At 44.1% G+C, this 21003-nt stretch overlaps 1 protein-coding gene across 1 annotated transcript in view; it reads left to right on the top strand.

Moving 5' to 3' along the window:
- The window catches only part of ST6GAL2 (ST6 beta-galactoside alpha-2,6-sialyltransferase 2), a 76052-nt gene that overhangs the window by 27849 nt on the left and 27200 nt on the right, over positions 1 to 21003 (top strand). Inside the window, exon 2 of the mRNA XM_084841791.1 lies at positions 11906 to 12901. Coding sequence (XP_084697917.1) covers positions 11956 to 12901 — 946 coding nt within the window. The 5' untranslated portion in view covers positions 11906 to 11955. The remainder of the gene's footprint in view (positions 1 to 11905; positions 12902 to 21003) is intronic.

Here is a 21003-nt window from a genome sequence, read left to right as displayed (position 1 = left end):
GAGCTGCCTGTAATATATTGAAGGGAAGATGTAATAAAAGGAAAAAAGCAAAAAGCACTGGAATCACATTTAAGGTTTTTGATACAATTTGTGAATTCTCATCATTTCCCCCCATGGATACCACCACCACTGGCAGCACTCCTATGTATGTGTCTTTGGAAGCAAGTCTCACTATGTTCAGCAGAGTTTACTCCCTCCCTACTAAGTGTGTTTAGCATTGCAACCTAAATTTCTAAAAAGAGAGATTTTGTGGGGCATCTGACCCCGAAGCCTTGTTTCTTAATAGGTATGTGGGGACAGAGAGAGCTTGCTCAGTGGTGAAGTCAGGTCACTCCACTCATGCTCAGGGGTAATTTCTGCTTCCTGTCATTGAAAACAAATCCCAGGGCTGAGCTCTGTTCTAATTTAGGCCTTGGACAGTGCCTTTGATTTGAGACTTCAGAAGAGTAGTAATGTCTGTTTTAAATGCTATGCATCGAGGGAATGCTGCCATCTCATTCATTTCCCTGAAGTCTCTTTTCAGAACTCACCTTTTCCAGGAAGCCTTTGGATCATTCCCCTACCCTCTATTGCAGCTAAGCCAAAGTACATGTAATAGAAGTAATCACATATTCTTCCCCTGCTTACCAGTGCCTCTGTTTCCCCCTTCTTCTGTTTCCCTGTGTCTATTTTAGATTGTAAGGGTGCAATCCTATGGCTGCTAGTCAGCAGCTAGATGGCCATAGGATAGGTCAGGTCCTGGGAACCAACCTCGGAGCCTGTGCTCCATGAAAGCCAACCTCCACCCGCTCCCGCACTGCCTTGTAGGCCGCATGGATCGGCCCCACACTCGTATGAGCAGCGCAGAGCAGCAAAAACAGGGTGTTCCTGGGGGCAGGATGGGGAAGGCGCAAGTGCCTTTTCGATACTTCCTATGTATCTTCCGGCATCCCCCCCCCTCCGACTTCCCATGGCTAGACAGCTGAATGCATGGCGGCTGAAGCATGGCAGGGAAAATCCTGCCCTGCTTTGGATAGGCAGTCGCCTCCGAGTTCGGAGGCAGCCGCCTATCTCAATAGGATTACACCCTAAGACAATTAAGATAGGGATATGTCATACCTGTTTGTAAAGTGCCATATACATAGATGGTTCTGTATAAGTAATAATGAAAAATAAAAAGATCTGTAATATTACCTCCACATTGTGATTATTTCATGCAACTGCTCGAAGTTATAGGAAGAAAAACTGTCACCTTGTTGCATGCCCAGTATCTGTTCCTGACACACTCCTTTACATTGGCCAAAAAGTGGCATTTCCATGTAATGGGTAAAGTGGCCCTTGGGAAAGCAAGAAAACATCCTGGAAAGTTTGGATCTTATTACGTATTTGTAGTTTGGAGTTCAAAATGTTAGAAGATAACTTTTTCATCTGTAAATTTCATGTTCAGAATATTCTATATAATTTTTATAGCACTCTTAGTGAACAGTCCTATGCATGTTTAGGCAGAAAAAGGTCCTACAATTCCCAGCATGCTCCAGTCCTAGATGTCTGGATGGGGCATGCTGGGAACTGATGGACTATTTTCTGAGTAAACATGCATAGGATTGCAAACTTGATGTACAGTCCTCTCATTTTGACTTCACAACAACTCTGTGAGAAGGGTTATTAATATTCCTATTTTACAGATGGGAAACTGAGGTTGACAGTGACTTGCGCAACACTGAGTAATGAATCCATGGTAGAAGTGTGATCAAGATCCAAATCTCCACCACTGGATTACGGTAGCACTCAAGTATTATGTATGCATAACATTTTGTTTTCTAATTGGAAGACTGTTATCACTTCAAGCTGGTTAGAATTGTGACTAAACCTTTGTAACTGAGAGAAAGTAACTTTTTGCAACGATGATTACTGTGTTCTTGTGGCTGCAAGCTGAAGGACCTATCTCTTCGAAAGCAATTTAGCTTGTTCTTGGCTGCATGTTTTGTTGCATTAATGTAGAATAATATAGCAATAGCAAATGTGTGTATATAAGAAAAGAAACTTTTATTCTAACCTTGCTGAGAGCATATATAAAATTAATTATTGCATACACAGTGTGAAACTCTGTGAAGACCTATAATGTCATAGTCAGTTGGAGAGGTGCACATGACTTTCTGAGACTGCAAATTTATTTATCCTGTCAAAAATGTTTTAAAACTCCTTAGATCAGCTATTTATTATGCTTCTTTAAGTATAATGTCTGGAGTCAGGCTTAAAGTCCATCCCAGCTATATGTACCCAGTTGTGTAGGTGTGATTAATGCAGTTCATAAAAGTACTGCTATAGGCCTTCCTGGCACTGAATGGTTCATTCATTACCTATAACTCCTTCTCCCAGCAGCCATTTCTGGTTGTAATATACCATAGAATATTTCTGCAGTCATGCACAGTTACACATGATGTCAGAGCAGGGGAACGTGCTGCTTAGAACTGCGGTTTTTCAGTTCATCCACTCTTTTAAATTGAATGGAGTGGGCAGAGAGAAATCGCTTCCATAGGAGATCAGAGTGGGTTGAAAAAGGAGAGCAGTTTCTTGCTTGTACTCCAAATTAATAGTCACACTGTGCCAATTCACTTGTATTTCATTTCTCTCAACCACAAGACTGCGTAATAACACCACTGTTAATATTTCAAATGCACATGAACAACTACATGGCAGGCTGTGATAGAGTTTAGTTGTGTGTTTTCTATAGAGAAGTTAGAGTAAAGGAGCCTGTACTTCCTCCCCAGCAGACATAATTATCCAGGAGGCTTGAGGGCAGATGGTGGTAGCGGCAGCAGGAAAAAGCCCAGATGATATAGGCCATAATTCACACCCACTCCTGACCCTTATAGCTCTTTGTTGATAGTATGATGGGGTCTTCCCATTTTAAAAATGGAGATTATTTGCTATCTAGTTGGCTGTCTGCTTCAGCTAGAGCTGCAAAGGATCTTCACCAGACTTCGAAATATGGCAAATCTCCAGAGACCATTTGGTCAGTACAACTTGTGGTCACCACTGGAATCTAGTTATGTTTCCAGGTCCTAAAACTTAGTATTTACTATGGGGCCAAGATTTTGCATTTCATAGATTCATATGTCAATGAAATATTGGACAGAGAAATCTGTATTACAGAATTCAGAAGTAGACATGTATCCCAAAATCCCACAGAGAAATTTCCCTGCTCAAGTATTAGTTGAAAGGGAATTCAGTGAACTTCTAGCTATATTACTATGTTTTTGCACTACTCCCATTCACTTCAGTGGCACTTGTGCAAAGTAATATATAGTAGATTGGTCTTATAATTTTTTTTTAAAAAAATTCTAACCTACGTCCTTGGCTAACGAAGCTTTGTCTACTCTGTTGACTGTTCCTTTGTTTTTGCATTTGGTTATTGCCTCCCCTTATTTTTGCTTTAATCATGGCTTCAAGGCCACGAACAGATGGATTTTAATTTTTCATAGATTTAAATGAATAGATGATTACAAGTTTTGTCATCTTGGACTTATGGCAACCATATGTGTACTGCTTCCCAAAGGAGGGTGGATTCACACATGCATCTAAATTGTTTGATATCTCATCCCTTGATTACTGGGCACAGACTTGAGAGACCTTGTTCACATGTAATGGCAACCCATCCATTTAAAAAACTATGGGTTTTCATGCATGAGTGAGAGAGAGTGGGTGTACTGTCTTCAGCATGCTTGCCTCTTCTCCTTTACTCAGTAACCCATGATTAGCTCCTTTGTAGGTTACTGAGTATGCTGGGTTGTTTAGGGATGAAACAACTCAGCAGTTGACTCATGGTTTATTTTTGGGAAATACCGGGAAATACTCCAATGAAAAATGTTTGAGAAACCTATATCCATGGATTTTGATCTGCAACATATTCATGCATGCAAGTCACCGTGTGATGATGAAGTTGGTGATAAGCGACCAGAGCGAGCGAACAGGGGGAGCAAACAGGAGTTGGCCAGGGGAGTTGCAGTGGTAGAAGAGACAAAGGAGACAAAGACTAAGGGGGCTGCCCTTTATCCTTCTGAGTGGCTGTGAGCTCACCAGGTGCTTCTGAGAGCTCCAACTGAATTCGGGGTGTGTGGCCTGAGTACTCCCAGCAGCTGAGTGGGCGGGAAGCTTCAGTCTGTTTCCTGCCTCACAGCTGAGCAGAGCTGAGCAGAGCAGAGCAGAGGAAGCTGCTCCAGCTGGTCCAGGGACTACAGAAGCAAGCAAGCTCCCAGAGAGCGAGCGACCAGAGCGAGCGGACAGGGGGAGCAAACAGGAGTTGGCCAGGGGAGTTCGGCAGGGGAGGTCAAGGGGGAGGCCCCTAACATTTTCTTTTATTTTTTTTCATTTTATTTTTAACTAACTTTTTTCATTTATTTGTCTTGTAACACACACTTCCACACCAGTGGGACTCTGCTTTTAACCTCTACTGAGTAGAAGAGCAGGCACAGGCTAGTCTAGAACAATCACAAAGCTAGACACAAAAAGGGGAAAAAGGCAATGGAAGGACAGGACTCTCCAGTGGTGGTGACCTGCAAGGTGTGTGCAATGTTTGTTTTCTTGCCTGAGAACAACATGGCCTACACCTGCAACAAGTGCAAGCTGATCATGCTGCTGGAAGAAAAAGTAAGTGGACTGGAGCGGTGACTGTCGACCCTCCAGGGAATAAGAGAACACGAAGAGTTCTTGGACAGAATGGGGGAACTACAGCAGCAAAGGGAAGACCAGAAGCTTGAAGAGGAACAGCAAGATGAGGCAGTGGGAAATGTTGAGGTGAAGAAAAATGGAGTAGAGGATACTCCTTGGAAAAGGGTGACAGGAGAAGAAGAACTAGACGCCATTCTGCACCAGTGGAAGCAGTGGAGCTATAGAACCGATTCCAGGTACTTGCAGATGAGACTGGAGAACAGCCTGCAGAGGAAGAATCACAGGGGAACCAACATGAGAGTGAGCAAAAGGCTGAAGGTCAGTCAAACAGAGGCAATGAAACCCAGGCCTACAACAAGAAGAAGAGAAGAGTGGTAGTAGTGGGAGACTCCTTGCTGCATGGGATCATGACCCAAGTATGTCGCGAAGACCCGTGGACTCGCCAGGTATGTTGTCTCCTGGGAGGACGGATTAGAGATGTGACTGAAAGGTTGCCTGCACTCATAAAGCCCACTGACAGGTATCCCTTTCTTCTCATCCATGTGGGAACAAATGATACCGCCAAGCGGAGCTACGAAGAGATCGCATCAGACTTTGAAGCTTTGGGAACGAAACTCAAGAACTTTGGGGCCTAGATAGTTTTCTCATCCATCCTTCCAGTAGTTAGAAGAGGGATAGAAAGGGAACAAAAAATACTCCAGGCGAATGACTGGCTACGAAGGTGGTGCCGACGAGAGAGATTTGGATTCTGGGACCATGGGCTATACTTCCTGGAAGATGGGCTGTTGGCAAGGGATGGGTTTCACCTCACAAAGGATGGGAAGAATGTGTTTGGCCACAGCATGAAGAACTTCATCAGGAGGGCTTTAAACTGAATCCTGCGGGCAAGGGAGATGTAATGTTGGGGGTAACAATGGATGTAGGCGCATGCACTGCAATGGAGAGAACAGCTCTGATAGTGCCCAATAATAGTCTTCAGACACATGTAGGAAGAAAGCCAGACTATGAAGCACATGGTCTTCGATGTCTATATACTAATGCCCAGAGTATGGGAAACAAACAGAACGAACTTGAACTCTTAATACAGGATGGAAATTATGACTTGATAGGTATAACTGAGACTTGGTGGGATGACTCTCATGACTGGAATACAGCAATTGAAGGATATAACTTGTTCAAAAAGAACAGGAGGAACAGAAAAGGAGGTGGAATTGCACTGTATGTGAAAAATACATATCTCTGCACAGAAATACAGGAGGATGAGCTTGGTAGCCCCATCGAGAGCATCTGGATCAAAATAAATGGAGCAAAGAATAAAAGGGACCTGGTGGTTGGAGTCTACTACTGGCCACCCAACCAAGGAGAAGACGAGGATGAAACTTTTGAAAAGCAAATAGCCAATGTTTTAAGGAAGCATGATGTAGTAGTAATGGGGGACTTCAATTTCCCTGATATTTGTTGGGAGACAAATTCTCCAAAACATGGCCCCTCCAGGAAATTCCTGACTTGTGTGTCGGATAACTTCCTCCTACAGAAAGTAGAGGTAGGAACTAGAGGATTGGCTATCCTTGACTTGATCCTAACCAACAGAGATTACTTAGTGGATAAAGTAGAAGTTACAGGAACTCTGGGGGAAAGCGACTATGTTGTACTTGAGTTCTTGGTTCTAAGGGAAGGAAAAGCTGAGTGTAGTCAAACGCATACCCTGGATTTTAGGAAAGCTGATTTTCATAAACTCAGAACAATGATCAGTACAGTCCCATGGCAAGCGATGCTAACAAGAAAAGGAGTCCAAGATGGGTCGGAGCTTTTAAAAAAGGAAATTCTCAAGGCACAATCACAAACAATTCCAACAAGAAGAATAGGTGGAAGACAACAGAAGAAGCCAATGTGGCTTCACAAAAAGCTTAAGAGATAACCTGAAAACAAAAAAGGACACATATAGGAAGTGGAAAGAAGGCCAAGTAACAAAGGAAGAGTACAGGCAGGTAGCGCAGAATTGCAGGGATGGTGTCAGGGCAGGAAGGCTAAAGCTGAGAACGAGCTGAGGTTAGTGAGGGATGCTAAAAACAACAAAAAGGCTTTCTTCAACTACGTGCATAGTAAAAGGCAGAGGAAAGAAATGGTGGTTCAGCTATTAAATAAGGATGGCAAAATGATAACAGATGACAAAGAAAAGGCAGAGGTGCTCAATTCCTACTTTGGCTCAGTCTTCTCCCAGAAGAGGGTCTATGATCCCCCTGGCAAAGGCGAAGTGCAGGCTGAAGGGGCAGGATTGCAGCTTGAGATGGATAGGCATATGGTCAAGGAACACCTAATTACTTTGAATGAGTTCAAATCTCCAGGGCCAGATGAATTGCATCCTAGAGTCAGAACCGCTGTCCATTACCTTTGAGAAATCATGGAGGATGGGGAAAGTGCCAGATGACTGGAGGAGGGCTCATGTTGTCCCTATCTTCAAAAAGGGTACTAAAAAGGAGGAACCTGGGAACTACAGACCAGTCAGTCTGACATCAATCCCTGGGAAAATTCTGGAGCAGATGATAAAGCAATCCATCTGGAAGCACCTTGAAAACAATGCCGTGATTACTCGAAGCCAACATGGATTTGTCAAAAACCAGTCCTGCCAGACGAATCTGATCTCATTTTTTGATCTAGTAACCTCCCTTGTGGACTGTGGGAATGCTGTAGACATCATATACCTTGCCTTCAGCAAAGCTTTCGACAAAGTGCCCCATGATATCCTGATGAGCAAACTAGCTCAAAGTGGGCTAGATGAAACAATGATCCGGTGGATCCACAGTTGGCTACAGAATCGGACTCAAAGAGTGCTTATCAATGGGACCTTCTCAAACTGGGGAGAGGTAACGTGTGGGGTACTGCAGGGCTCAGTCCTGAGCCCAGTGCTCTTCAACATTGTTATTAATGACTTGGAGGAGGAGGTGCAGGGAATGCTGATCAAATTTTCAGATGACACAAAATTGGGCAGGATAGCTAATACTTTGGAAGACAGAAACAAAATTCAAAGTGATCTGGATAGACTGGAGCACTGGGCAGAAAACAACAGAATGACATTTAATAGGGATAAATGCCAAGTTCTGCACTTAGGAAAAAGAAACCAAATGCACAGTTACAAGATGGGGGATACGTGGCTCAACAACACTACAAGCGAGAAGGATCTTGGACTTGTTGTCGATCACACACTGAATATGAGCCAACAATGTGATGTGGCTGCAAAAAAGGCCAATGCTCTTTTGGGCTGCATTAATAGAAGCATAGCTTCCAAATCCTGGGAAGTACTAGTTCCCCTCTAGTCAGCACTGGTTAGGCCTCATCTGGAGTACTGTGTCCAGTTCTGGGCACCGCACTTTAAGAAGGATGCAGACAAACTGGCAAAGATGATCAGGGGACTGGAAACAAAGCCCTATGAAGAGAGACTGAAAGAACTGGGCATGTTTAGCCTTGAGAAGAGAAGACTGAGGGGAGATATGATAGCGCTCTTCAAGTACTTGAAAGGTTGTCACAGAGAGGAAGGCCAGGATTTCTTCTTGATTATCCCAGAGTGCAGGACACGGAATAATGGGCTCAATTTACAGGAAGCCAGATTCCGGCTAAACATCAGGAAAAATTCCTGACTGTTAGAGCAATACGACAATGGCACCAATTACCTAGGGAGGTGGTGGGCTCTCCCACACTGGAGGCCTTCAAGACGAGGCCGGACAGCCATTTGTCAGGGATGCTCTGACTTGGATTCCTGCATTGAGCAGGGGGTTGGACTCCATGGCCTTGTAGTCCCCTTCTAATCCTACTATTCTATGATTCTATAAGCAATGAATATGCCCATGTGAACAGGGTGTTAAAAAATCAAGAGTTTTTTGGAAAAAGTGTAGTTCTCTGTCTGTACTCAATGCTCCTATTCTCTGGCCCTCACTTAGGACCAATTCATATGACACCAGAATTGCATGGGAGCTGCTCTGATGTGGCTGTGTTTAAAGTGCAGTGGGTGATCTTCCCACTACAAGTGTCATGTCACTTGAATAGTGTATGAATTTAGGGTGGCCATGTGTTCTCCTTTACAGGGGACACACCTCTATTTGAAGGTGTCCTCTGTTTGAAGAGATATCCGGTCCAAGTCCAGTTTAAAGACTTCATAAGAAGGGAGAGCAGCAGGGGCCTTGGAGATGCCCAATGACAGTCAGCACCTGGTCCTTCCCAGCAGAATGAGCAGGTGCACAGGTCACCTGGTCACAATCTTCCCCACCAGAGCAATGTATTGTATTTCTATTTCAAGTATAGTAATTATTTCTAAATTTTCATCTATACACTTAAATGAGCATATCCTCCTTTTGGTGACGAATTTCCTCTTTTGGGGTGACATGTAAGTGGCCATCCTACATGAAATTGACTTAGACAACACCCATAGCTTTTTTTCTCTTTTCATCTATTATATCTATCAAACTCTTTAATAAATTCAGATACTGTGAATAGAATATTTGAATCATTTTCATTCTTTTTAAAATGCATAGCTTAAGCTTTACTTTGTGCAGAAACTGAATTTTGCAGTGCTTGAGGTATTCTACATTCTGTTGTGTTAGATTTTGTGGGAAAGGCTCCACTATTTTTGCATCATCCTTTATAAACCAGATTCTAGTTTGTAAATTTCTGGTATCCATAATGACTGCTAAAAATCAGCTCAAAGGACGATGACATTAAAAAAAGTAAAGGAATACTATAGAAAGGCAAAGGTTGAATACAAAATACAGTGTCTTAACTGCACAGAGCTAGCAACACAGCTTCACATATAAGCGCGGGCTGCAAATTGTCAGTTTGCATGGCTATTGTAACACTTGGGACGCGCCCAGGCAAGGCTTTTATCATGCCATTGCTCTGCCTCATTCACAGAATTTTACAGGTGGTCCAGACCTTCTTGTCTTTTCCCACCATTTCTTCCATCATTTTTCTTATCATGGGAAATGCATTAAGGAAGAAAATATGGAATAGCTGCACAATCCCTTATGTTTGGTAGCACCGGCACTCTACGTCTGTGTAAACCTGAAGCTTACTGTGTAGATTTCTTGTTAGTTCCATCATTTCTTTTGATCTTTTTCCCCCTCTATTCTCTCAGTATTCTGTTTTCAGCTTTTTTAGCTTTCTGTTTCTATCAGTTTCCCAAATCAATTATTTTTAGATAATATACGCATCTGTATGAGAACAATAAATGCAGATTTGCTGTTCTACGGCTATGTGTTTAGAAGTAAGGCAAGAAAATGACTTAGATGCAAATTGCGTTGGAGGCAATTGCTTGCTGCATCATGCAGCACTGTGTGTGTGTTCATGTGCACACCGCCCCCCCAAAAAGGTTGCAGAATTGCCCTTTATTACAAGTTCCTGCATGAACTCATCAGTGTCATGCAGCCCTTCCTTTCTTAGCTTTTGCAGAGGTTTCCATAGAGGACATGGACTGCTAATTGAAATTGTTTCTCAAATATGTATCTGTATCAGGTTAATTGCATTTTTCTACAAAATTGGTGAAAAAAGCAGTGGCAACAAAATTCCTGACAGTCTCTAGTTCAAAGAAAGGGTTATAATTATACAATGGAAAATATTAAAGGCCATGTAGCAGCTGCAACGCAGGTTGTGTGTGTATGTTTTTGTGTGTCGATGCTTTGAAGAGAAACTGTCATTTGCTTTGTGCTGGAGAGGATTCTTAATTCCTTTTGCCAGCTAATACCACTGAAACATTTTCTACTCAAGCTGCATGGTCTTCCCATCAAGTCTGAGCTCCCAAAAGCCTGGGAATGTCTGGCCACAAAATTCACAACCCCTACTAACCCTGGGACGAACTTCTAGTTGAAAAGCTGCAATATACCCCCTTCTCTTCTTTTAGGAGGAGAAAATGACCTACTTAACATAACAGTGCCTAATGTAGAACATCAACTTGAACCATCCTGACCTTATAGCTGCTTGTCTTTATATACTTTTTTTTAAAAGCAATGGAAGCCCTAACAATAGAATGTATTGAAAGAGAAAAGTTTGAAAGGAATAAAAGACTCTTCTTCCACTCAGCTCTCCTCCTGTAATAAAATAGAAAGAGGCCTAATTTAGAGACATTAGAAGTGCCTTCTGTTACAAAACAATGGGGGTTGTGGCACAGGGGCTGCAGTCAGCTACTTGAATGGGATCAAAGGAAAACTAAAGTTCCTTCAGCGCAATATTTTCACTAGAGATTATTCTGCATTCTAATGTAAGCTGAGAATCCTATGATCAGTTGGGACTTTTCCTCACTGCAATTAATATAAATGCGAGTATTGCTATTTAAAAAATAAAATAAAAATCCTACCTAATAATAGTATTTCTAGAGCACTTTTAGGTATTCCACACTGTGGTTTGTATATACATTTATTTTTCATCTTTTCAATATCCTTGCAAGATAGGCCAATGTTATCCCCAAATTGCAAGGAGGGCTGATGCTAAGGGGGGGGGGGTAGATTGTAGAGCTGGAATCTGGACTGGGAATTTCCTGATTCATAGCTCTGTGTATTAGCCAACAGGATGCCCCCACCCTTGTCTTGAATCTGTAAAGGTTCAGTAAAGATTCTGTATAATGTCTGTGCTAATCTTTTAGGTATGCGGCAGATCCTGTCTTGATATATCAAGTTGGACTAGATTCGCTTCAGACCTATTCTAACCCATTCATCCTGTGTTTAGTGTAACTTTTAGAAATGTTTTTAGTGCAATGGGATTTTAAGGCTGCAATTGTATATCTGGGAACACCATTGAATTAAATGGGATTTGCTTTTGTGTAAACATGCATAGGATTGTGTTGTAAAGTATTACATTCATATGAGAGTCCATAGTGGGCATATGTCTTACATGGAATAATAAAGATTGACATGACCCTTACATTTCTTTTGATGTGCTTGTGTGTGTGTTTTTCCCCTTGATTGAAAGTTTGCAGGTGCTTTTCCCTGTACAAGACAGATTTTAGTTCAGCTAGAGTTGATAAGACAATAGTTCACTGAGTTTATATAACATGCAAAAGAGCTGAAAAACTGACAATGTTACACCACTAATATTTATTTGGAAGAAAACAGTGAGAAAAAGATCTACCTGCCAATGAGTGTTCCTATAGACTAGCATATCACAGATGTTTCAGATTAATTATCTTTGTCTTTATTGTTCTTTCATTTCATACTAAATATCTTGTCATTGTGCTACCTTGAGAACTTCACTGATATTAACTTTTTTTTTCCAGGTTTGATTTTCCTTCAGCAGTCCATTAGAGGAATTGGTACAGACATTGCCATGAAACCTAACTTGAAGCAATGGAAACAACTAATGCTGTTTGGAATATTTGCATGGGGCCTCCTATTCCTGGTTATCTTCATCTATTTCACAGACAGTAACACCACCGACGCAGTTCCAAGTTCCTTCTCTTACATTGAGACTAAAAGGCTTTTGCCCATTCAGGGCAAACAGAGAGTTATCATGGGAGCAATACATGACCCTTCCTTCTCTGAAACCTTTGATGGGAATGAGGTGCTTCTCAACAAAGATGTCTTAGATTCATTTAAATCAGGGACTGGGAGCATTAAAAAGTGGACTGACCTAGAGGATGGCTTTGAAAGCGAAGAGGAATTTTTTCCTTCCCAATTAAGAGAAAAATCAAAAAGGGCTTTCTATCAAAGGGATGGTGACTATTTATTTGCTGCTGGTCAGCCTCGGTCACAGAGCAGTGTTCAGCGAATAGTGAAATTAATCTCTGCAGAGGGGAAGGATCAGAAGAGGAATGCTTTGCAGAATAATTGGCTTCCTCAAAGGAAGGCAAAGAAAAGACATGCAAGGCATAGGAGAAGTCAGATGTTTGACGGATCTGATGAATGGGATGGAATATATTCCACAATGTCAAAATCTTTCCTATATAGGCTTTGGAAAGGGGACGTCTCCTCCAAGATGCTGAACCCTCGCCTTCAGAAAGCAATGAAAGATTATCTGAATACCAATAAGCATGGGGTACGATTCAGAGGGAAGCGAAACTCCAAACTGACTTCAGAACAGCTCTTCTGTGAGCTCAAGGCACGTGTGAACATCAGAACCATCGATGGCAAAGAAGCCCCCTTTTCTGTTCTTGGATGGGAAAAGCATGTCCCCCAAATTTCTCTGAGTAAACTATATCCACATGGGTTTGGAAGCTGTGCTGTCGTTATGTCTGCTGGTGCCATACTGAACTCTTCTCTAGGGGATGAAATAGGTGGGTGAAGGTGTTCCACTACACTGGCTCCATGGTTGGGATCCAAATGGCCATTCATGCCTATTCATGTGCATCCGGGCTTTCCATAGGAATGAAAGAGGAGCCCTGTTTGATCAGACCAAAGCCCTACCGAGTCCAGCATTCCATTTCCCACAATGGCCAACCATATGCCTCTTGAGAAGTCTACAAGCAGGGCCAGGAGGCAATAGCCCTCTGCCGCTATTGCTCCCCAGAAATGAGTATTTGGAAGCATATGGTCTCTGAACCTGGAGGTTGCATACAGTCATCATGACTAGTAGTCACTGATGGAATTCTCTTCCATGTATTTGTTCAACTCCCTTTTAAAGCCATCTTAACTAGTGGCCCTCACCACTTCATCTGGCAGTGAATTCCATAAGTTAACTATGTGCAACTTTTGTGTGTCCTAAATTTCCTGCTAATCAGTTTCACTGGATTACTCCAGATTCTAGTGTTATGAGAAAGGGAGAGAAAGAAAAAATCTTCCCCCTCCTCTTCAGCACCCATTCCCACTTCTCACATGAGTCTTCTCCCCACCCCACCCCTCCCTCCCTCCCTCCCTCTCTCTCTCTCTCTCTCTCACACACACACACACACACACACACACACACACACAGTGATCTTGAGAGTTGGGAAACCCTCTTGGAGCCTGTTCCAATGCAGAACAAGGATCTGCCGTTGGAAGAGTAAATTGGCAGGAATGCTGTGACAATAAAAATGGAGTGTACTTCACTGACTGACCTCTCATGCCACCCCTCCTATTTTCAATAGAGTATAGTAAATGTCAATGGCATTATTTCTGTTTTAGAAGTGTTAGTACAGTATATATCTCTGATAATTTTAGAGCTTGTTTCCAGGTTCAGTTATCAGCCCTTCTATTGGTCTAGCCTCAGACTTGTTTGCATGGTCAAAGGTGCTGTCAGAGCCTGATGCAAATAGAAAATGAGGAAAAGAGATAATCCTAGATAAATAGAGGTAACTGGCTCCACTCCACTTTATCTCTGGACAAAAGGCTGTGTTCATCCACAGTTCTCCCTGTGTAAGAATGTACTCACTTGGATTATATGTGAGCAATTTTGTAAATGTTTATATTGGGCCAGGAGGCAGAATGTCTAGCCCTTCCCAGCCATGGCCAAATGGGAGATTATGTCCTAGTGCTCATGGCTTGTGGAGAAAAATGGCACAACCGCCTGTGAGCGTGTGTGTGTGCGTGCATGCGCATGTGCACTTCTTGCTTTTCTAGAGTTATTCATTTGGGACCAAGATAGTAATTATGGGAAAATCTGTGATTGGGTTATTTGGGGGGGAAAATATTTTATCAAAAATCAGGAATGGGTGGGTGTAGAGATAGGTGAGAAATCCATTTGGTTTGCATTTCATTGCAGACTTGCCCAGTTCACATCTCCTGAACCTAAACACAAACCGAAATGCAGTTGATGTCTAAAGCAAATTTTTCCCAAATTGTTGATGCAGTTCACCCAAAAAAAGCACACAAAATGCATACATTTGAGACCGCATATAAAAATACATATACTTGGGGAAATGTGCACAAAATGCTTCACTCGCTAGAAAAACTGTTTGCAAAAAATACATTTGAAGAAGTGTGTACAAAAATTCGTATATTTTGAAAACTGCACATGAAAATGTCTACAAATTTTGTGTGGACGACAAATCTTTGCAATCGGAATTAAAATGGGATAGAATGAACTTAGCAGTAGAAAAATGAGAACCTGAGCAAAATAGAGCATGACAGATTTGATCACCCTTAGATGGATGTAGTGTTAACACTTTCCTTCACATTGATCCCCTGGTGGAAATCAATCTCTCTCTCTCTCTCTCTCTCTCTCTCACACACACACACACACACACACACACACACACCAAAGCTACTATTAACCATAGAGAGGAAAATATAGGTACAATAAGTCCAAATTTCATGTTGAGACTAGAAAAGTTTTAACAGTAAGTTAACTGTATTAATGCTTTCCTGATTTTCCTTTCATGGAAAGCAGGGATGAACAGCTTGTGACACTCCAGATGTTTTGGCCTACAGCTCCCATGATCCTTCACTGTTGCCTATGCTCACTAGGACTGATGGGATTTGTAAGCCAAAACATCTGGACAGCCGACCCCTGATGTAAAGGTTAAGCAGAATGGACAAATCAAATGGCATTAGATCTATAACACCAATGAAATTTGCTCTCCAGATGCTTTAAAATGTGCACTGGTAAAGTTCATATTTTCATACAGTTTCATTTTATTACTTTTTTTGTTTTGGTTTTTTTTTTGCTTAGATAGGTTTCCCTTTAAATCTTTGTGATGCATTAGAACTGCTGTCATTATCCAGCTACTTTGATAGGCGTCCTGCTCACCACAAGTACCGTGCTGTCCTGGCACTGAAAATCAAAACAGGGTAGCCTCCACTTTTAAGACACATCCCACTGGCTTGAAAAGCTCTGAGGTGAAGTAGCCATAGCTTCTCCCCTTCCCACTGTGTGCTGTCACTAATAATAAAGCAAAATATTTCCATTTCTGGAAATACTTTAAATAAAAAAGATGTGTAGTTAACCCAGAAAGGGGGCAGTAGGTATGTTGAAGATCCCAGTAGGCCTCCATTTCGCAGAAAAATTGTTTTTAAGGGCTGGGAGGGCACGTTTACCCTTACCATGCCAAAGTCCTATGACGAAGAGCAAGTATTTTTGTCTCCAACATACTGTGCTGCAGGGCTCATCCTTATCATTATCATCATTATTATTTACATTACTATACCGCCCAATAGCCAGAGCGCTCTGGGCAGTTTACAAAGATTAAAAACATTAAAAATACAATATACAGAGATTGAAAACCATTTAGATAAAAAACACATGAACAGACAATATACACAAAAGAAACGTATCTAAAACAACTTCAAACAAACAATCTCAAAAACAAACAACCATAACCCTAAGACATCCCAGGATCGATTAAACACTTAACATATATTGTCGAATGCCTGGGAGAAGAGAAAGGTCTTAACCTGGCACCGAAAAGATAACAATGTTGGCACCAGGCGGGCCTCATCGGGGAGATCATTGCATAATTTGGGGGCCACGACTGAGAAGGCCCTCTCCCTTGTCACACCATCTTCCAAGATTCCCTCGGTGTAGGCAGCCAGAGGAGGGCCTTAGATGTTGAGCGTAGAGTACAAGTAGGTTCGTTTTGGGAGAGGCGCTCTGTCAAGTATTGTGGTCCCAAGCCATGTAAGGCTTTATAGGTTAAAACCAGCACCTTGAATCGGGCTCAGAAACATACAGGCAACCAGTGCAAGCAGGCCACAGTCGGTCATTTATGTTCAGACCTTCTGGTTCCCATTAGCAATTGGCCACTGCATTTTGCATGAGCTGAAGTTTCCAAACTGTCTTCAAAGGCAGCCCCACGTAGAGTGCATTGCAGTAATCTAACCTGGAGGTTGCCAGGTTCTCCCTGCCCAGATAGGGGCATAGCTGGGACACCAACCGAAGTTGGTGGAAGGCACTCGGTGCCACTGAGGCCACCTGAGCCTCAAGTGACAAAGATGGCTCAAGGAGAACCCCCAAGCTACAAACCTGTTCCTTCAGGGGGAGCCTTAACCCCATCCAGAACAGGTTGAGCACCCTCCATCCAGTCAGCAGAACCACCCACCAACAGCATCTTAGTCTTGTCTGGATTGAGTTTCAGTTTATTAGCCCTCATCAAATCCATTGTTGCAGCCAGGCATTGATTTAGCACATCCACAGCCTCACCTGAAAAAGATAAAGGGGAGAAATAGAGCTGCTTGTCATTAGCATTCTGATGAGAACGCAGCCCCAAACTCTGGATGACCACAGTCAACCATTTCATATAGATGTTAAATAGCATGGGGGACAGAACTGACCCCTGTTGCACTCCATACTGGAGAATCCACAGGGCCGAGCAATATTACCCGAGCACCACCTTCTGGAGCCGACGATCCAAGTAGGAGCGAAACCACTGGAATGCAGTGCCTCCCACTTCCAACTCAGACAATCGCCCCAGAAGGATACCCTGGTTGATGGCATCGAAAGCCACTGAGAGATCAAGGAGAATCAACAAGGTCACACTCCCCTGTCTCTCTCCCAACATAGGTCATCATACAGGGCAACCAAAGCTGTTTCCATGCTAAAACCTGGCCTGAACCCCAACTGAAATGGATCTAGATAATCGGTCTCATCCAAGAGCGTCTGAAACTGGTTGGCAACCACCCGCTCAAGAACCTTGCCAGGAAAGGAACATTTGCTGCTGGCCTAAAATTACTAAGATTTTCCGGGGCTACAGAGGATTTCTTTAGGTGGTCTCACTATCACCTCTTTGAGGTAGCCCGGGACCACCCCCTCTCGCAAAGAGGCATTAATCACCTCCCTGGCCCAGCCAGCTGTTCCTTCCCTGCCAGTTTTTGTCAGCCAAGAGGGGCAAGGATTCAGTATGGAAGTGGTTGCACAAACCTGTCCAAGCACCTTGTCAATGTCCTTGAGCTGTACCAACAAACTCATCCAGGAGAACAGGACAAGACTGTGCTTAGGGATGGCGGAGAAATCTGCCACGGACTCCAGTGAGACTGGATTCTTTGGAATCTGGCCCCCCGGAGTCTGTGGTGGAACGGACTACCCACCACCACTCCCTGAAATCCCCCCAGGACAGAACCTACCTGACAGCGGCTGGTCCAGGTCGCCACCTCCGTTCCACAGCCATCCGCTGCCAGTCTGCGGAACAAAATGGCATCCGGCATAGGAGACACCATTTACGTCCCTGCCATTGGCCATGATTGGCTACGTAAATATTTACATAGCCAATCACGGCCAACGGCAGGGATGTAAATGGCATCCCCTACTCTGGACGCGATTTGCGTCCGCAGATCAGCTGCGGCCAGAAGTCTGGCAGTGGCTGGAGCCGTCCAGCGGTTCTGCTGACTGCCCACAGAGCAGAGCCAGCTGGGCAGGATTCCAGGGGGAGGACCAGATTGCCTCCCCCTGCCTGTGGACCCCCCCCCCAGGGACCCCAGGTAAGGGGATACGTACATCCCTAGCTGTGCTCTGGATACCTCACCAGATTCACCTGCTATAACACTGGAGTCTAAGTCCCAGCGGATGCAAGAGATCTTATCCTGGAAGTGCCTAGCAAATGCATTACAGTGGGCCTTGGGGATCTACAGTGTCCTTAGGGCTGACATGTAATAGCCCCGGGATGACTCTGAAAAGCTCCTCTGGGTGGCAGATAGAAGATTCAATAGAGACAGAAAGATGTTATATATTTTTTCACCACCCTCACTGCCCCTGAATATACTTTACCATAGGCACATACCAGCATTCGATTGCATCCACTAGGAGTTCTTCTCCATCTGTACTCAAGCTGTCTCCTATTTTGTTGCATCGCTCTCCGCTCCAGGGTATACCACGGAGCAGTTTGAGCTCCACTCAGGAGAGGGCTCTCAGGAGCTATCATGTCAACCGCCCAGGTCATTTCTGCATTTCACAGATCAACTAGAGTTTCGACAGGAGAGCCTGCCATATCAGCCAGAAACCTCCCCAGAGTCCTCTGGAAACCATCCAGATCCATTAGCCTCCGGGAGTGGACCATCTTAATAGGTCCCCCACCCTTGCGAAGGGGAAAAGCTGCTGTAAGTCTAAACCTCAGCAGGTAATGATCTGACCATGACAAGGGGACTGATGCAAAGTCCCCCACCTTCAGACCACCATCTCCATGTCCAGTTGCGAAAACCAAGTCTAGAGTATGTCCCGCTACATGTGTTAGGCTGATGACTTGTTGGGACAGTCCCATGGTCATCATACAGGCCATGAAATCCTGAGCCACCCCAGACAAGGTGCCCTCAGTGTGAATGTTGATATTCCCAGAACCAACAGTCTGAGGGATCGCAACAGTGCACCAGAGATCACTTCCATCAGCTCAGATAGGGAGTCTGTTGAGTAGTGGGGTGGGCAGTATGCCAACAGAGTCCCCAATCTGTCCCCCTGGCCTAACACAAGGTGCAAACACTCCAGACCAGTAGTCACATGGACAGGGAGCCTGCAGAGGGCAATGGAGTTCCTATAGACCACCTTCCTATAGAAATTCCTTCCCATAGGAATTCTTATAGACCACCTTCCCAGCCCTCAGGTCTTCCCTGATGCTGAACCAAGTACCCTGGTGGGCAGAGCTGGGAGAGACTAACTCTTCCCTGCTCACCCACCCAGGTCTCGGTTATATATGCCAGAGCGGCCTCCCCATCCACTATTAAGTCACAGATGAGGGATGTCTTACTTTGAACCGCTCTGGCATTTAAAAGCAGCATCCGGAGACCTGAGGGCAGGCTGATAGGGCAACCCCCATGCCTGCGGTTGGGGGAAGGGCTGGAACATGGCACAGCCATTAACTGCCTGGGCCGTCTTCCCCTAACCTGGCTAGCCCTCCTCCCAACGCCATATCTCCCTTGACCCATAGCCACACTAATTGGGGCCTCCTCAAGTACTCCGACTTGGCCATATGTCCTCTCACCCAGGCACATCACAGGATCCTAGCAAAACAGACACGAAACAACAACCAACACCCAGACATAGAAGCTACAAGAACCAGTCAACCCAGTGTTAGGGGGTGGCCCTTGCCCTTGCGGCTCCCCCTGAACCATCTCCACCCAAAGGGGCTCCCCCGTCTTCGGTGTCGCTGCCGCCATCAGAGCTGGGCAGATAAGAGTCTTCCCAGGGAGCTTGAGCCCAGCCGGCTTGAATCAGCCATAATCAGCCCAGGGGAGTTTTTCCTTTCCCTCTTCAGCTCCAGCCAGGGGGGTAGCTTCTCATGGGCAGCTACACAGTCCCAGGCAGGGCCAAGAAGGTGGTAAGTTGGCCCACCTGCCTCTGTTGGATGTTCTGGCTGCCTTCCCCTGCCTGACCCAGGCTTCGAATGGCTCACTCTTACCTTCTTTCTCAGTCTGTTCATCATACTGTAGTTGAGACACCCTATCCATCCCACAATTTCAGCTCCTCAGACTGCCCCCCTTTCCCCCCTAGCAACTTAGTTTCCCCCACCAACAAAATAGCTTTAAGCACCTACTTGTATACACAACCACAGACTCTCTTACTTTACCCCACCCCTTCCACACCTTTTCAGTGCAAGTTCACATGTTCAATAGTCAGACATAACTGCTCTGTTGACTGAGAGGGGAGAGCATGGGGGTGATGCCTAGAGCTTTCCTACATGAGGCTGTCAATCAGCTGCATCTACTTTCAGTTTCATCACAGAATTGAGCACTATATGCAGAGCATTTCCTTTCCTGCTTTTCCACTACATGACCTCTAGGTGGCACTGTGGTATAGTAGTGTAGTGCAAATACACAAGTGGAAAAAGTGGTTTCTTTCGCTTTTACAAATAAATACTGCATTTTGCCCACTCTAAAAAACTTCACCAAAAGTGCTGTTTACAAACATGTGAAACTAGAAGGTCATGATATCTTCTGAAGAACCCATAAACAACTATGAATAGGAAATTATGGGCTCGCAATAAATTCCTCATGTAGAAAAGTTCCTAGCATTGATTTAATCCAGAATAAAAAGGCATGATTGGAAGTGCGTATCCCAGGTTTTTCCTTGTGTCTTACTGCTCCTAACTGACTAACTCCCACTCACGAGTGACGTTCTATCCCAAGCCATCCTCTTATAGCAAATGCATCCCTTCCCAATGAATTTCCTCTCTCTCCATATAGCTGGGGGGGGCGGGGAGGGTTCTGGATGGAAGGAGAGCTGCCAGCAGTCAAATGGCTGCCTTCACAAGAAGCAAAATGGGTGTAAATGTGAAGCCATCGCGACTTTGCAAACAATTTATAGGGCAGTATGAGAATGCACTCCCTCGCATTCACCTCATGGCAGCCTGATCTGTTCTGCTCACTTGTTCTGTTTTGGCAGAGCCTTGGCTTTCATTCAGCAGTAGAAAGCAAGAGCCTTGCTTTCTCCTGCTGCAGCTTCTTTTTTAAAGTTCTAAAATGTCAGAGCCCAATGTTTCACTCATTGTTTCCCACTCTTATAGGGAAGAATTGCTCTAAAGTGTTTCCCTTCGTGTCTCTA

Source organism: Heloderma suspectum, chromosome 3, assembly GCF_057233095.1.
Source record: "Heloderma suspectum isolate Gila_16-S chromosome 3, 16-S_ref, whole genome shotgun sequence".
Lineage (NCBI taxonomy): Eukaryota > Metazoa > Chordata > Lepidosauria > Squamata > Helodermatidae > Heloderma > Heloderma suspectum.
Note: the sequence above shows the minus strand (reverse complement) of the source record. Positions and strands in the feature narration are given on the sequence as shown.